Source organism: Rhinopithecus bieti, unplaced genomic scaffold (genome assembly GCF_001698545.2).
Source record: "Rhinopithecus bieti isolate Rb0 unplaced genomic scaffold, ASM169854v2 scaffold_36004, whole genome shotgun sequence".
Classification (NCBI taxonomy): Eukaryota; Metazoa; Chordata; class Mammalia; order Primates; family Cercopithecidae; genus Rhinopithecus; species Rhinopithecus bieti.
The window spans coordinates 433,583-451,878 of record NW_016815976.1 but is presented as its reverse complement, the minus strand read 5'-3'; the positions used below and the strand labels follow the sequence as shown (position 1 = coordinate 451,878).

Genomic DNA, 18,296 nt, shown 5'->3' with positions numbered 1-18,296 from the left:
GTAGTCCATTTATTTTGGTTTCCTTGAATATCAATTAATAGGAGAAAATGTTAAAAATCTCAGTATGGTGGTAGATTGATTTATTTCTCCTTGCAGTTCAATATGATTTAGGTGCAGGTAAGTTTAGGATTATTTTAGTTAGCTAATGATTTGAATTTTTTATCATTACGTGGTGACACTAAATAGTGTCACTATATTACTATAAATAGTAATGCTTGGTCCAATACTAATATTTATTTGTCCAGCTGTCTTTTGTTAATATTCTATCCGTATTTCCCCCATCTTTTTACCATCAACCTTTCTGTATTTTTTATTAGTCTTGTATAAAGTATATAATTGGATTTTAGAAAGTCTCCTGATGACATCCAAAGCCAGAATGATAAATTTTTTACAAAAAATGAGAAGACAAACCACAGAGTGGGAGAAAATTTTTACAAAACATGTATCTGATAAAGGATTTATACCCAGAATATATAAAGAGCTCTTATATATTCCAGGTATAAGTCCATACCATAAGAAGACAACACAATCAAAAGAACTGGGAAAATGGAGGAGATTGAGTCATTAGGGAAATGCAAATTAAAACCACAATGAGATACCATTACACACTCACTAGAATGGCTGAAATAAAAATGACTGACAATTCTAAGATTTGGTAAGGATGAGGAGAAACCAGAACCCTCATATAATGCTGGAGAAAATGTAGCATGATAGAGCTACTTTGGAAAATCGTTCTTTATAAAGTTAAAAATATAATTACCCAGTGACCCAGAATCACTCCTATCCAAAAGAAATGGTATCTATCCAAAAGAAATGGAAGCATATGTTCACACAAAGACCTGTATGGGAATCTCATAGAAACACTATTTATAATAGCCCAAACTGGAAGCAACCCAACTGTCTATTAAATAGTGAATGGTAAACAAACGTTGGCATATCCCTACAATGGAATGCTGTCCAGCAATGAAAAACAAAAAAGTGCTGACACACATGTGGAAGAATCTCAAAACCATTATGCCAGTGAAAGAATGCAAACACATATGACTGCTTATTATATTATTCGATTTGTATGAAATGTCTAGAAATAACAAAATTATAGAGATACATCACTGGTTACTATGAGCTGGAGGTAGGAATGGGGATTGATCCCAGATAATATGAGAAAATTTCCTGGAGTAATAGAAGTATTCCAAAACTGAATTATGGTGATACATCCACAACTCTATAAATTTACTAAAACTTACTGAACTGTACACTTAAAATGGATGAATAAATATGTAAATTAAACATCAATAAAGTTGTTAAACATTTGAAAAACATGTTCAGGCAATCTTGGTCTTTTTAAACTGGAACATTTAGTCCATTTACTCTTTTGTAATTATAGATATATTTGAATTTTTTCCTACCATTTTATATTGTGCTTTTTATATGTCCTTTTTTATGTTTCTTTCCCCCTTATTTTTTGCCTTCCTTTGGATTTTTTTTTTGAGACAAGGTGTTGCCCATGCTGGAGTACAGTAGCATGGCCCTGGCTCACTGTAGCCTATGCCTCTGGGGCTCAAGTAGTCCTCCAACTTCAGCCTCCTGAGTAGCAGGGACAACAAGTGTGTGTCACAATATTCGGCTAATTTTTAAATTTTTTTGTAGAGATGAGGTATCACTATGTTGCCCAGGCTGTCTCATCAAACTCCTGGGCTCAAGAAATTCTCCTGCCTTGGCCTCCCAGAGTGTTGGGATTACAGGCATGAACCACTATGCCTGGCCAGATTATATTTTTCTAATTCAGTTTTTCTCCTTCTATTAACCTGGAAGTGGTACATTCTACTGCTGTTCTCAAATGGTTATCCTAGAAATTTCAGTGTGCATATAGTATGATTTGGCTGTGTTCCCCACCCAAATCTCATCTTGAACTGTAGTTCCCATAATCCCCATGTGTTGTGGGAGGGACCCAGTGGGAGATAAGTGAATTATGATGCCAATGCCTTTCATGCTGCTGTTCTCGTGATAGTTAGTGCATTCTCCTGAGATCTGATGATTTTATAAGGGCTTTTCTCCCTTCTGCTTGGCTTTTCTCCTTCCTGCTATCATGTGAAGATGTACATGTTTGCTTCCCCATCCACCATGATTGTAAGTTTCTTGAGGCCTCCCCAGCCATGCAGAACTGTGAGTCAATTAAACCCCTTTCCTTTATAAATTACACAGTCTCGGGTAGTTCTTTATAGCTGTGTGAGAATGGAGTAATACAGTAAATTGGTACTAGGAGTGGAGTACTGCTATAAAGATACCCCAACATGTGGAAGCAACTTTGGAACTGGGTAACAGGCAGAAGTTGGATAAGTCTGAAGGGCTCAGAAGATAGAAAGATATGGGAAATTTGGAACTTCTCAGAGACGTGTTGAATGACTTTGACCAAAACACTGATAGTGATATAGACAATGAAATCCAGGTCTCAGATGGAGATGAGGAACTTCTTGGGAACTAGAATAAAGGTGACTCTTGCTACGTTTTAGCAAAAAGACTGGTGGCATTTTGCCCCTGCCATAAAGATCTATGGAACTTTGAACTTGAGAGAAGATTTAGGGTATCTGGTGGAAGAAATTTCTAAGCAGCAAAGCATTCAAGAGGTGACTTAGGTGCTGTTAAAATCATCCTATTTTATGTATTCACAAAGATGTGGTTTGGAATTAAAACTTATGTTTAAAAGAGAAGCAAAGCATAAAAGTTCAGAACATTTACATCTTGATGATGTGATAGAAGAGAAAAACCCTTTTTCTGAGGAGAAATTCAAGCCAGTAGTAGAAATTCACATAAGTAACAAGGAGCCAAATGTTGATCACCAAAACAATGGGGAAAATGTCTGCAGGGCATGTGAGAAGTCGTCACAGCAGCCCCTCCCAACACAGGCCCAGAGACCTAGGAGAGAAAAATAGTTTCATGAGCTGGGCCCATGGCCTTGCTGCTTTCTGCAGTCTCAGGACTTACTTGGTTCCCTGCATCCCAGATGTGGCTAAAATGAGCCAAGGTATAGCTCAGGCCATGGCTTCAAGGGGTGTAAGCCCCAAGCCTTGGCAGCTTCCATGTGGTTTTGAGCCTGTGGGTGCACAAGTGAGAATTGAGGTTTGAGAACCTCCTTCTAGATTTCAGAGGATGTATGGAAATGCCTGGATGTCCCGGCAGAAGTTTGCTGCAGGGGTGGAGACCTCATGGAGAACCTCTGCTAGAGCAGTGCAGAAGGGAAATGTGGGGTTGGAGCCCCCACAGGAAGTCCCCACTGGGGCACCGCCTAGTGTAGCTGTGAGAAGATGGCCACTATCCTCCAGACCCCAGAATGGTAGATCCACTGACGGCTTGCAATGTGTGCTGGGAAAAGCTGTGGACACTCAATGCCAGCCTGTGAAGGAAGCTGGCAGTCGGGGCGGGGGCTGTACCCTGCAAAATCACAGAGGCAGAGCTGCCCAAGGCCATAGGAGTCCCACCTCTTGTATCAGAATGACCTGGATGTGAGACATGGAGTCAAAGGATATCATTTTGGAGCTTTAAGATTTGACTGCCCTGCTGGGTTTTGGACTTGCATGGGGGCTGTAGCCCCTTTGTTTTGGCCAATTTCTCCCATTTGGAATGGATGTATTTACCCAGTGCTTTTACCCCCATTGTATCTAGGAAGTACCTAACTTGCTTTTGATTTTACAGGTCCATAGGCAGAAGGGACTTGCCTTGTCTCAGATGAGACTTTGGACTTGGACTTTTGGGTTGATGCTGGAATTAAGACTTTCAGGGACTGTAGGGAAGGCACGATTGTGCTTTGAAATGTGAGGGCATGATATTTGGGAGGGGCCAGAGGCAGAATGATGTGGTTTGACTGTGTCCCCACCCAAATGTCATCTTGAATTATAGTTTCCACAATCCCCATGTGTTGTGGGAGAGACCTGGTCGGAGGTAATTGAGCCATGGTACCAGTTACTTTCATGCTGCTATTCTTATGATAGTGAGTTCTTCTGAGATCTGATGGTTTATAAGGAGCTTTCCTGCCTTCTGCTCAGCACTTCTCCTTCTTGCCATCATGTGAAGAAGGACGTGTTTGCTTCTCCTTCCGGCGTGATTCTAAGTTTCTTGAGGCCTCCTCTGTAATGTGGAATGTGAGTCAATTAAACCTCTTTCCTTTATAAATTACCCAGTCTTGGGCAGTTTGTTATAGCAGTGTGAGACCGGACTAATATAGCATACTTATTATTCAATATCTAGAGTTAATACGTTGCCCTTTTATTGAACAATACCAGGGATTTGTAACACATTAACTATGATTGTTAGTGTTGCATTTTTAATCCCCATCACACTTCTATTATTTTCTACAGTTTAGTATTTATATAATTACTCACATATTTACTTCTTTTTTCCTTTTCATTCTTTATTGCAACTCTGATTCAAATATTTTTGTATTGAAAGGTGATATATTGTAGTGCTTAAGACCATAGGTTCTAGAGCCAAAATGTGATTTTTCCAGACTGCTTTTTATTTCTGCTTGACAAATAGGGAAACTGAGGCAGAGGGATAATGGTAACATGCTCAAGGCTACATCTAGTAAATGGCAGAGGCAGGATTTAAACCCATCCATTCCCCAGTAGCACCCCTTGCACTGTGGAGGGCTTGGTAGTAAGCCATGGTCTAGGAGATCTGTTGGTGACACAATGCACCAGAGCCCTCTCCACTGTCAGAAAATATACATGCAGGTTCACATCCTTCTAAAGCCTTGGGGCTCATGAAGTCCACACATAATTCCTATGAAAAGGTTAATTTTATAAGTAAATCACAGGTGAGTTGAATTTCACCCTCGTGAATGCTTATAAACTCATTTTTGTGTGTGTGTGTTTCTCTTGATTTAAGTAATTGGAACTGTCCTGCAAAATTTACAGGAGAAATCTCCTTCCAGATATATATAGTTCTGTTTCTGGACTCTCTCCATCTTGGTTCATTTTTCCTGGGCAAACCAAGCAGCAGACCCTTGCTTTATAAACCAAATCATTGAATCTCCCCAAATGCAAAGTCATTTAGATGTTGGTAAGCCTCAGGAGAGATTTGTGATAGAATTATTATATGCTGAAGAGTTTGAAGCCACCTCTGGTGGAGAGGGTCCTTTGAGAAGTGCAGTTAACACAGAACAGTCTTCTAGGTCTTCTAGATTTTCAACTGTCTTTATGAGGCTTTCCACCATGTCACAGGACAGCATCTTGGAGGCATTGGCTCTGAACTTTTCCTCTAGGTCCTCCTGGCTCACTGGTTTTCTCCAGTGCCCATAGAAGGTATCAGAGCGATGTGTGAAGGTGGCTCCATCCTTGAGGGTGACACTTATTTCACAGTACAATGTGTTGAAGCTTGGCAAGTTGTCCGGAGGGTACTCCAGCTCCACCTTACTGAGCAGCTCTCTCACCTGTGGTCTGTTGATCTGGCATTCATGGAATGAGGCGACAGTGATGCCACCATCAAGCAGCATGGCACAGGCCACATACTGGAATGAATGACGGGCTTCATGCTCTGAGTCTGGAAAGGGCCTGTTTACATACTGGACATTTGGTATCCTGAGCACAATTCTCTTAATGTAGTCAATTGGAAGCAGGTCTGTCTCTGCTACAAGGTTCTTTCTCACAGATGCAGCTGCGTCTGCCACCCAGTGGGTAGATAAATGTGCGGGAAAATGCTTAAAGGCCACATCCTGCTGGTCCAGCAGCCAACTGTAGGAATCTAGATTTGGAAGAACTTTTGGGGAATAGTTGGCATAAAAGGCCCCAAATCCTGCCTCCAAGTCCAAGACCTGCTTGTTTCCTTGGAGACCTAGTATTGCCAGAAATGCAGCTTCTATCCCATGCTTGGCAGCATTGCCAATGTGGAGGGGCTTGGTCTGAGTGGCAGCATTGGCCATGGGTGCCCCAGCATGGGAAACAGCAATGGCCAGGGCTTCTTGGCACTTTGTCGAGCTAAGTCCTAAAAACTTGGATGCAGCAGCAGCACTACCCAATGTTCCTACCACGGAAGGGGGATGGAATCTGAAAAGCAAAGAAGCACAGTTGGAAATGTACAAACCTTAATCACCAGGAGGCAGGATAGCATAGTCATCAAGAGCATTGATAATGGAGTCACACTGTCCAGGTTCAGATCTCAGCTCCATTACTTTATTAGCTATGTGATCTGGGGAAAGTTATTCAACTTCTCTGTAGATTTTTTCTTACACAAAATGGTGATAGGTCAGGTGCAATGGCTCATGCCTATAATCGCAGGACTTTGGGAGGCTAAGGTGGGAGGGTCATCTGGGGTCAGGAGTTCGACATTAGCCTGGCCAACATGGCGAAACACTGACTCTACTAAAAATACAAAAATTTGCGGGACATGGTGGTGGGTGCCTGCAGTCCCAGCTACTTGGGAGGCTGAGGCAGGAGAATCACTTGAACCTGAGAGGCAGAGGCTGCAGTGAGCTGAGATCATGCTGCTGCACTCCAGCCTGGGTGAGAGAGTGAGACTGTCTCAAAAAATATAATAATAAAAAATAATAATAATAAGGCCAGGCACGATGGCTCATGCCTGTAATGCCAGCACTTTGGGAGGCCGAGGTGGGCAGATCACAAGGTCAAGAGCTCGAGACTATCCTGGTCAACATGATGAAACCCTATCTCTATTAAAAATACAAAAATTAGCTGGGGGTGGTGGTGCATGCCTGTAGTCCCAGCTACTTGGGAGGCTGAGGCAGGAGAATCACTTGAACCCGCGAGGCGGAGGTTGCAGTGAGCTGAGATCACACCACTGCACTCTAGCCTGGCAACAGAGTGAGACTCCATCTCAAAAAATAAAATAAAATAAAACAAAATGGTGATAATAATAGCGTTTACCTCTTAGAGTTTTAGGAGCTTTGAATAAATTAACATGTTTACGATAGTGAAGGGGTGGCCTGCCCCTCCACACTTGCTCGTTACGGTGGAAGCGAGAGACCTTGAGAAACAAATAAGACAGCAGAGACAAGTATAGAGAAGGAAAGTGGGGCCCAGGGGGACCGGTGGCTGGTGCTTACAGAGGACCCACAACCGGGGCACGCGGCCTCTGAGTTCCCTTAAGTATTTATTGGAGTCAATTATCTTTAGCCATAAAAAGATAAGGAGTGGCTGGACAATAGGATCATTGTAGGGAGGAAATCAGCAGTAAGACATCATGAAGCAAAAATCCTTGTAATCATGAAATAGTTTAAAAGGAACAAAATGCTGTGCCTTGAGATGCATAATGGCGAACATCTCCAATAAGCCCTTTTAGCATTATTGGCTTCCACAAGTCCCCACCTTATTCCCCCTAAAGGCACGGTTTCTCCCCCTTGCTCCAGTAAACAAAGCACACAAGGGTTTTACCCCCCGGAGGATGTTCGCATTCGCCCAGGGACGCGGCCAGGATTTTTAAGCCCCAGCAAGCTGGCCCCTTCAGGTACTTGTTAACAAAGACAGCATCCTGCCACAGGCCCCAATAATCATAAACCTTGAGTCAGCCACCAAGCACATATTTCTTGCAAGGACAAGGTTGGGGGGTAGGGTCACAGATTAACAGCATTTCAAATACAGAACTAAAATGGAGTCTCTTAGTCTACTTCCTTCATATATAGACACAGTAACAGGCTGATCTCTCTTTCTTTTCCCCACACGATAGTGTGTAGCACATAGTGAGTTCTTTATAAATGGTACCATTACAGTTATTGCCAGAAAGGCAACAGCTATTGATTGCTGAAATCTTACCTAAGTAACTATCAGAACTGTGGGCCTTGAAGAAACTGTGAAACTTCACTACCCAGTATTTCAATTTACTTCTCTCCTAGCAGGCTGGCCAAGTGGCAACATAAATCTGAGACTGAGCCATATGATGTGGCCGACATTTGACCATTTTTTATCTACAGGATGAACAGTCAGGGTAAGGATATTCTGAATGTCCTCATTAGTCTGAGGGACGCTAGCCAGTCTCAGAATAGATTCTGCTCTGAGGATGAAATAAGGAATACTCAGTACACCCATGAACGCCAGAATGACATGAATCACCTTGCGACAAGAGGCCCAATTTATCTCATGGTCCAGGTTGCGCTCTCGAAGTCACTTCTTTAAATGTGGATAGAGGGTTTCGTATGTGACTGGTGTATTGACTTATCTACCTGTGCTAATGTTAACATCTTCCCCTGAGCTGGCCTCTAAGTCAGAAAGCTCTACAGAGATAATGATTGACAGGTGAAGGGGATGTGACTACCTTTTGATGGGGTAAATTCTGTCCATACCTCTTTGGTATGTCATTGGCCTCCTTGGCAAAATGCAGTAATCAGCCTTGCACTTCAATACCAACATTGAAAGCCAGCAGCAGGTCAAGGCCAGAAAACTTTGGACTCCTTGGCAGGGCTTCTGCTAAAGCTGTGAGGACAGGAAGGACAGCCCCAGAAGGGTGGGTGGCAGGGTGGCAGGGTGCCACGTGTCATCAAAATCCATGGAGTGAATCTGTGTAAACAGACACAAACAGCGACAAAAAACCTTAAATTTCCCCTTACTGCAATGGCGTTTGGAACACTAAGGACTTAGTTTAGTAATAACCTTGTTTTATGTGAGATTCTTTTGATCTGATTCTCAGAAAAGAAAATCTGAGAACTGTCTGTGATTTTTTCTTTTTTTCTTTTTTTTTTGAGATGGAGTCTCGCTCTGTCACCCAGGTTGGAGTGCAGTGCCATGATCTTGGCTCACTGCAACATCTACCTCCCAGGTTCAAGCAATTCTCCTGCCTCAGCCTCTGGAGCAGCTGGAATAACAGGTGCCCACCACTGCCCTGGCTAATTTTTGTATTTTTAGTAGAGACGGGGTTTCACCATGTTGGCCAGGGTGGACTTGAACTCCTGACCTTGTTATCCGCCCACCTCAGCCTCCCAAAGTGTTGGGATTACAGGCGTGAGCCACCGCATTTGGCCTGGCAGTGATTATTAGTCACGTGGCCGGCCCGTGGGAAATGCTGTTCCTCTGCCAGAGGAGGGGAGTACCTTGGAGAGCGGCTTGTGAGCCCCAAGGAGCTTGGGTCTTGCCCTGGTGGCCTAAGGTCCCTCTGCCATGGCCCCTGGAAAGATCTATAATCCCCTTTAAAAACAAAGCTTCAGAATCAGGTGGCTGGCAATTCCTTCCTCCTCCACCCTTTAAATAAGTTGCACTGCGAGTTTAATGTCATTTATTCCATATGAGGCCATATGTTTTGTACCTTTTATTATGAACTAATTTCAAACTTTTAGAGAAGTTGTAAGAATAGCACAAGAACTCTCAAATCCAGATTAACTTTTCAGCTATATATTTAAAAATCATTATTTTCTGCTTTAAGATTTTATTCCTCTTTCTCCCAGCCATTTTCTTTTTCCTTATATTAAAACAGTAATAACCAGAAGTTCATTTAAAAATAGATTTTCATATCTATTTGCTGTCTCTGGTGCATTTCCCACTGTTTTCAGGACATTACTTTGGAATGCACCATTGGCTTTAACTTTCAATCTCCTGAGCTATTGTCCCCATAAATCATAAAAATATCTCAAAAATCCCAACATGTCCATTTCCAAGTTACATCTTGTAGAATACTTCCCCTGACACACAGAAAAGCATAAAATCATCCGTCAGATGAGAAGTATAGATTTTTGGTTCAGAAAATACAGACACTATATGGCTATTGTTCCTTTCTCAATAACTATCTGTTGAATGGATGAATGAATGAATGAATAAAAAGCACATTACTGGAGAGAAACTGGCCCCAAACAGGAAAAACTGAGAAGAAATTTGGTCTGGATGTTGGGTTTTGTATTTTTTGCTATTTATATTCAAGGTTTCGAACTGGGATACCTTAGAGTGTTTTTATCTAAATCCTTCCATCTTTTTTCCTCTACTATACAATCTGTTTGAAAAGCATCAATTTACTGTAAAAACATGAAAACCGAATTACTACATAGGGGAGAGGGTAAGCCACTTTATCTCTCTGACTTTCAGTTCTTTCATCTGTAAAATATAGAATTTGGGCAATTTCTGAGATATTTCCCAACTCTAAAATTATTGTGATTATCTAATAGTTGAAAAGATGTGTAAACCTCCTTACAGCCACACCGTTCACAAAAGCAGCATATGTAGGTGGAAGCCTGATGTCTGGCCGACCCCAAACAGTGCTGGTTATGTTGGAACTGTAGATCTGGAACAAAAGCAAATCAACCAGTGATAGTGTGAATACAGTATACCAAGTCACCATTTCAAGAGTTATTCTTCATCTTTGGAAGCATTATTCATGGTTCTTACTTGAACCTTTGCCACAGATAGAAGCCCTAGTTATTGAATTCCTCTCATCCTTGTAGAATACACAACTTTCCTCCATGAAATGGAGAGGAGATGTTGCTTCATCCCAGATCATGATCCGGAAGTACTCGAGGGAAGGACATCTGAAGTTACTCTTATTTACTCGTTGGGGTTAATACCAGGAGAGATGGACTAACCGTCTATCTCAAATACACCCTACGGAGAGCAGGAGCTCTCACATACGTCCCTACTCTGCTCAGAGTACTTGACCAGGCTTTTCTCCAGAGAATAAGAATAATAAACTGTGAGATATTACTAGTGTATGATTTTGTTTGTTTGTTTTTAAGATATGATCTTGCTCTGTTGCCTTGGCTGGAGTGCAGTGGCATGATCTTGACTTACTGTAACCCCAACCTCTCGGGCTCGAATGATCCTCCCACCTCTCAGCCTCCCGAGTAGCTGGGACTATAGGCGTGTGCTATCACACCTGGCTAATTTGTATGTTTTGTTTTTGTTTTTATAGAGATGGGGCTTTGCCATGTTGCCCAGGCTGGTATTAAATTCCGAGGCTCAAGCAGTCTGCCCACCTTGGCCTCTGGAAGTGCTGGGATTATAGGCGTGAGCCATTGTGCCTGACTGTGTATGGTTTTAAGACAGTGACTTAGTAAAGAATATGGATGACTATTAAAACTCAAATAATGGAACATAGAAAATTATTAAAATGATATAAAACAGTGCTATGTACATCAAGTGCTGTCTATAAAAAGAAGTATAGATTAAATGTAACACATATATATGCGCTGGGTTTTATCTCTAACATAGACTTTGACCTTCTTACCTTGCTATATTGGCTGGCTTTGTGAAACACTTCCGTACTGGTTCCCAGGAACCCAGCACCCAGAGTGTCTAGAATCATCCTCTTGCTCCTCTGAATAATGCGATCTGTCAGGTGTCCCGCTTTCAAGCCATGGATAGTTGTGGCAAAGCTTTCTGTGACAGACTTTAAAGGGAAGAGTGTTAGGACAGGGCTACACCACACTCTGTACTTACACACTTCTGTTCTATAAAAAACCTTGAGGCACTTTTGTGTAAAGAGTTTTGCTCCACTACAAGAAACCCAGTTGATCAGATTTAGTTTAATTTCTAAAAAAAAAAAAAGATGTGTACTAAGCATCTATTATGTGTGAGGCAGAGGGATGTGGGAGCACACAGCAGCCAGTTTCTCTCCTCAGTCGAGTTGAGGGGCAGCATAGCAAGTACAGGACACAGCATTGCGTGATGGATCGTGGTGGGGGAAGCACAGAGAGTTGTGGGAGGAGGATGCAAGGGACACCTTGACTGTGTAATAGGGATTTCTGTGGGTGCAGTGCACAGCTGCTATTATGAGATACCTGCCAGGCACTGTGCTGAATGCCTCAAATATACCCTTTTAATACCCACAAGTCTCCAGGTAGTTATTTTTGCAGGTGAGGAGACTGAGACCTAGAAAACTAAAGTCCCTAATTTTCACAGCTTTTAAATGGTGGAATCTGAGCAGAAGCCCCTATAGGTCTAACTCCACAATCAGGGCATCTAGCTATCAAGTCCAAAATGGTCCGATGAACATGTACCTCAGAACCACCTGGGGTTCTTGCTGAAAATGAACTTTTCTGGTCCCCACTCTAGACTACCAAAATTAGACTCTCCCCAGAAATGGAACCGCTGGAAGCATAGCTCAGGATTCTGTTTTCATTAGGATCTCTAGGAGGCTCTCAAGTGTTCTGGTGCTCTTAAGTCCAATATGGCAGCTACTCTCCAATGTGGCTACTGAGCACTTGTAATGCAGCAAATTGAGATGTGTCATAAGAGTAAAATAAAGACTGAATTTTGAAGGCTTAGTAGGAAAAAAGGATATAAAGCATCTCAATAATTTAAACATATTGACTACATGCTGAATCAACACTCAATTCATTGACCAGGTGCAGTGGCTCATGCCTGTAATCCCAGCACTTTGGGAGACTGAGGCGGATGGATCACTTGAGGTCAGCAATTGAAGATCAGTCTGGCCAATGTGGCAAAATCCCATCTCTACTAAAAATACAAAAATTAGCCAGGTGTGATGGTGGGTACCTGTAATCCCAGCTACTCAAGAGACTGAGGTGGGAAAATCGCTTGAACCTGGGAGGCGGAGGTTGCAGTGAGCCGAGATCATGCCACTGCACTCCAGCCTGGGCAACAGAATGAGATTCCTCTCGTCTTAATAGAAACATATTCAATATATTGATATCAACATATCAATAATATATGGGATACGGTATAAATAAAACATGTTATTAATTGATCAGTTTCTTGTAAACATTTTCTAAAATTTAAATACTAGAAAATTTTAAATTACATATGTGACTTAAGAACCACTGCCTGCTCTTCCCTGTTGGTGGAGACATTAATACTTGATCTGGTTATGAAAACGTAAGAGTAGTCATCAGATAATAGCGCAGGGTGATGAGAATGGAGGGTAAAGGTAGAAGTGGAAGTGAGGGCCAAGGCTGGGAGGTGCGAGAGAGTGGAGGGAGTTTGTCTCCCTTCAGCTGCGGAGTTGAATACAGGAGACAGAGGGGACAGGGAGAATGGATTTCCAGCTTATGACCGAATGATGAACATTACGTCACGCTAAAGACTGTGATGTCAATGGGGAGCCGAAGTGCTATCTTAAGAAAAGTAGAGTTGGCCGGGCGCGGTGGCTCAAGCCTGTAATCCCAGCGCTTTGGGAGGCCGAGACGGGTGGATCATGAGGTCAGGAGATCGAGACCATCCTGGCTAACACGGTGAAACCCCGTCTCCACTAAAATACAAAACTAGCCGGGCGAGGTGGCGGGCGCCTGTAGTCCCAGCTACTCTGGAGGCTGAGGCAGGAGAATGGCCTAAACCCGGGAGGTGGAGCTTGCAGTGAGCTGAGATCTGGCCACTGCACTCCAGTCCGGGCGACAGAGTGAGACTCCGCCTCAAAAAAAAAAAAAAAAAGAAAAGTAGAGTTATGGTCAGAACTAATGTTTTGGAAAGATTCCTATAGGCAATTGTATAGAGAATGGATTGGAGATGGGTAGACAGGGGCAGTGAAAGGACTGCTGCAGTAGCCCAGGTTTTGGATGGGGAAATGGCAGTGTCATTGGCCAAGAGAGAGAACACAGGAAGAGGAGCAGCCTTCCAAGCAGTGATGATGGGCTCAGTGTAAACTTGTTGAGTATGAAGTGTCTGTGTTCATCCTACTGGAGAAGCTCATTCTGCTTCTATCCATAAGCTATGAAACTTGACTTTCATAAGCAGTGAAGTACTCTGCAGTTCCTTTAAAATTCAAATTCTTCAATACATAGACAGTTATTTTGTTTTCTACACATTTTCGCAAGAGAGCATTTATTATGTAGAGTTAAAAACATCCACTCTTAAGTCAGGTTTCACTATCTGCTCCCCACCTAGTGAATGTTGGATTGCTTCCCTTTCTTGCTCTGGTTACTACATCATTGCACAACTTTATTTGTCTATCTCAACATCAGATACTTCACTTTTAAATCTTAACTGTAAGGTGAGGGGCTACTGAATTAGGGGACCTGGGGTATCTGGGGTTCTCTGATACTGAGCTCAGTGCCAGGACAGAGCTACAGAGATGGAACCCATGCCTAGCTGAACGTCCTTCAACCTGGCCACTGACTAGTCCCATTTACAGAGTCTCAAGTCAGATTTATCAAGTCAAGGAACACTTGCCATTTTCAAAAGGATGGGCTACTTTTTACGTCTCTGAGAGCTTTAATAGAAAGGTGGAGGGGGGTTTGGGGTGGGAAAAAGCAGGAGAGAAGATGGCTGGTAGAGAAAAGGATGCTGGCACAAAGGTTTCAGATTAGGGTGGAAGAATAACAATCATGTTGATTTTCACGCTGCTAGAAATTTGAGTTAAAATATTTTTAGGGGCAGAGGGAGAGAGGCAGAAAGGGTTTAAACTTAAGAGTTTCAAATATTGATCAGATCCCTGACTCTAAGCAAAACTACCTCTTTTAAACCTCTCTTCCAACCCCCACAAGTCCCACAGTTGGGGGCATGTAGTAATTGATCATCTCTTCAGGGCTAGATCTGACCCAGGGGTGTCTTATGGAGGAATGTGAGACTGGGGAGGAGGTGAAGGAGGTGGGGTGGTGACATGGAGCCCTGGAGGTAATTGCACTGTCCATCCATATGAGACCGTGCTGCTGGTGATACAGGAAGGTGGAGCACTTGGAATCCCCTGGAAGTCCTGAGCAGCACCCTGTGTGCCAAAGAACACATGGCTCTCCCTGGCCCATGAAGGAGTGAAATGTGAGGGAAATAAACACACAGCTGGTCAGCTGTCAGTGGGCCTTGCATTCATCTATTTCTAAAATATCTTTCTGATCTGCTTGACCTTCTTATGGCATTTGCATCTCTTTTTAGTTAGATACAGTGATTATTAATGTACAAGTTAAGGCATAACATAAAGCCATTTAACAAATCAATTTCACAAGTTCTTTTTTTTTTTTTTTGGTTTAGACAGTCTCATTCTGTCGCCCAGGCTGGAGTGCAATGGCAAGATCTCGGCTCACTGCAAGCTCCGCCTCCCAGGTTCACACCATTCTCCTGCCTCAGCCTCCCCAGTAGTTGGGACTACAGGTGCCCACCACCACGCCCAGCTAATTTTTTTGTATTTTTAGTGGAGACGGGGTTTCACCAAGTTAGTGAGCATGGTCTCAATCTCCTGACCTCATGATCTGCCCACCTCAGCCTCCCAAAGTGCTGGGATTACAGGTGTGAGCCACCGTTCTTACTATGAGTCCAGCACTGTTCTAAGCTCTCAAGAATGCCAAGTCAATATTGGATCATTCCTGCCTCAAAAAGCGTGATCACATGACTGCACTCCAGCTTGGGTACAAAGCATGACCCTCTTATCTTCTACAGAAGGTGGTGACAGTAAATAGATTAACAGAAACACAATCTGGCAGTGTCATAATGGACACATAAAACTAGGGGGTGAAAATTCAATGAACTTGTTGTGATTCATCCCCTTCCTAACTTCATACAATAGAATCATGTATCTCATTTGTAAAACAGTAATGAAAGCCACCATGCAGTTAATTAGGAAGCCCACAGGTATAAGAAAAGTTAAAGCAGAGGCAGGTAGTTCTTAAAAGAAGAGGGCAACTGAGAAAGGAAGAAGTCTGCTAGAAAAGCAATTTAAGTAAGTCACATAAAATGTCGCAATACCTTGAGCATCATTTTGTTGTAAAGAGGAAGTTCAGTTCAGGAGGAGTGAACCAGAGGAGTAATTTGTTTGCTGGATGTCTGACTGCCTTTATACCCTTTGCTCCTCTCAAACCCATTTCCTTTCATTTTGTTCTAACCCTAGAATTTCTATCATTTCAACACCTCCTGACTAGACTCACTTTAACTTCCCCTTTAAGGGACTGTTTAACTCTTCCGTGGATGAAGAATTCAGTGAGGCTAGGATGCACAGTAATCTTGATCATATGATTCCTCACAGGCATCAGAAAAAGTAAATTTATAGTAAAACTAGGATTGCCTTTTGTGCCTACATAGCTTATGTCAATACTAGAAGAATATCTACACTCTTTTAAGTAGGTATTCTAATTCTCAAAATGTATCCTAAGGAAGTAAGTATGGATGTATGGAAAATTTTAGGGGAAAAAAACTCCACCTGCACACAAACAAAATTCATACCCTTGCTTATAAGATCAAAAACTGGAAACATGGCCATGTGCATTGGCTCACGCCCATAATCCTAGTGCTTTGGGAGGCCAAGGTGGGAGGATTACTTGAGGCCAGGAGTTTGAGACCAGCCTGGGCAACAAAACAAGACCTTGTCTCTAAAATAAATTAAAAAAAAAAAAAAATAGCAGGTGCAGTGGCGTGTGCCTGTAGTCATAACTACTTGGGAGGCTGAAGCAGGGGGATCACTTGAGCCCAGGGGATTGAGGCTGCAGTGAGCTATGATCACATGACTGCACTCCAGCTTGGGTGACAGAGCGTGACCCTCTCTCAAAAAAAAAAAAAAAAAAAAAAAAAAAAAAAAAAAAAAAGAAAAGAAAAAAGAAAACAATAAAATGCCCTCAAATTTTGGATCAGTTAGGTAAAATGTGGCATGTGCAATATTTAAGGTACACTCCCATTTTCCCCTTCCACTTTACCCTGTTGGTCACCATTGTCTAGGGACAAATGTGCTGACCAGAAGTTTCTGGCAACTGAGATTAAGAACCTGGAAGGGCACTGGGGGTTAATGACACGTTTCCCCAGCTTGTACCCTTGCTCATTCCTGAACTGCTCTTTTCATATTTGAACATCTCTGGTTCTTGGTCCTCTGCCTGGTTTCTGGAATATAGTGCCTTCCTCCCTGCCATCCTGCTATTGCTGGAGTCTGCTTCAACACAGCTTGTCCAGGCCTCTTTGCCTATAATCAATCACTATGATATGGCTTGCCTGGAATTAACTCTGCTCCTCTGGGCAATTGCCACTTCCCCTGGATTGCCTAGTCCTATCCAATTGGTTTGCAGGTACAGTGGGTACCAAAAACAAGTGATTTCAAATGTGAACTTGTTCTAGATATGGTGGCAGAATTTGTCTTTGGAGAAGACTGCATTTAAATTATGGAGGAAATCTCCATGAGCCTTGAGGTTCCATTTCAATCCTATTACAGAAGAGTTTGGGACAAAGGAGTTAAAATGCTCCGTGTAAAAATGCAAAAGTCCATCTTTCTTGTGGGCAGGAGATCGCTCTGCGAGATGAGGTTAGGTAATTGTGCTTGTGTTGGTCGAAGCCTGTAGAGAAAGAATGTTAGGGCTCTGGAGACGGGGCTAAGAGCAGGGTCAGTGGGAACCCCCATGGATTGGTTGGGGTGGTATGATGGCTATAGGCTAGGAACTCCAGGGGGAGGTGGCCAGCAGGAAACCCTTCATGAAAGGACATAGGCAGACAGATTTAAAGAGCTACGAGATCAAACACGTAATTTGAAGTTTATTTTTCAGCATAATAATTCCCTGATGCTATTCTTATGTCTTTAGGAAAATTTGTTACATACTACAACCCAGTGTTAACCATGTTTTGGGAAATGAAAGCAGAGGAAGTTGACAATGCGTGGAGTAGAAAGAGCTGGTGAGAGAAGCTCAGGGTGCCAGTCAGAGGGAGAAGAGACCAGCAGCAACTAGGGGAATGTAGGTGCTTTTTGGTTATCCTAAGTAGTTAATGAAGAGTCAATGGAAATCGGGGTGTGATTGTACATACTTGGGTGTACAGAAGAAGAATGCAGAAGGATGGGCACTTAGGGATGTTTGAAGTCTACTCATTAGCCAACTGCTACCTCAAGTGGGTTTCCCAATCATGCTGCACACTGGGGAAACCCAGACCTAGGCTCTGTGTTGACATAGATGGTTCTTTTGTGCATCAAGATGCCATTTCAGATGATCTTTATTTTATATATATATGATATATATATATATTTTCAAGTTGAGAGTGAGGTTTGGAGTTGAGGCTCCTCAGATCACTGTTACGTGAAAGTGAAGAATGGACTGTGATGGGCTCGACCATCTCACATGGAAAGGCTTCCCAAAGGAATGATGAGCTTTATCAAGTCCCTTGAGCTTTAATGGAAGTTCCATCATTTAGTTTCTCTGGGCCTCCAGTTTTGCCACTGTTGCATTCAGAAAAAGAATTAGTTCAATTACTTGGTAGTTTAATTATTTACTTAGTATTTTTATGTAACTGTGATCAGCTCAAAGACTAAGACCCTTTGTAATCAGAGTCACTTTCCCTTAATAAATTGTATATTGATAGCAACTCTTTAGTCAGAAACAATTGAAGATATCCTGTTGCCTTTTGCTTCTAAGTCTAAATAGAAGACAGAGCTATTGTGTTTAAATGCAGGTCTTCTCTTTGATCACTCCACCCTGGAGGAAGCAATATTGTGAGTCCTATGGAGAGGCCCACATAGGGAGG

At 42.5% G+C, this 18,296-nt stretch overlaps 1 protein-coding gene across 1 annotated transcript; it reads right to left on the bottom strand.

Moving 5' to 3' along the window:
• Positions 1-5,062: 5,062 nt before the first annotated feature.
• On the bottom strand, positions 5,063-15,589 carry ACOD1 (aconitate decarboxylase 1). The gene is given in 6 exon segments (XM_017854226.1): positions 5,063-6,038; positions 8,288-8,469; positions 8,472-8,501; positions 10,120-10,209; positions 11,149-11,310; positions 15,555-15,589. Coding segments are annotated over 6 exon segments (1,452 nt in total). The 5' UTR covers positions 15,567-15,589.
• Positions 15,590-18,296: the final 2,707 nt, after the last annotated feature.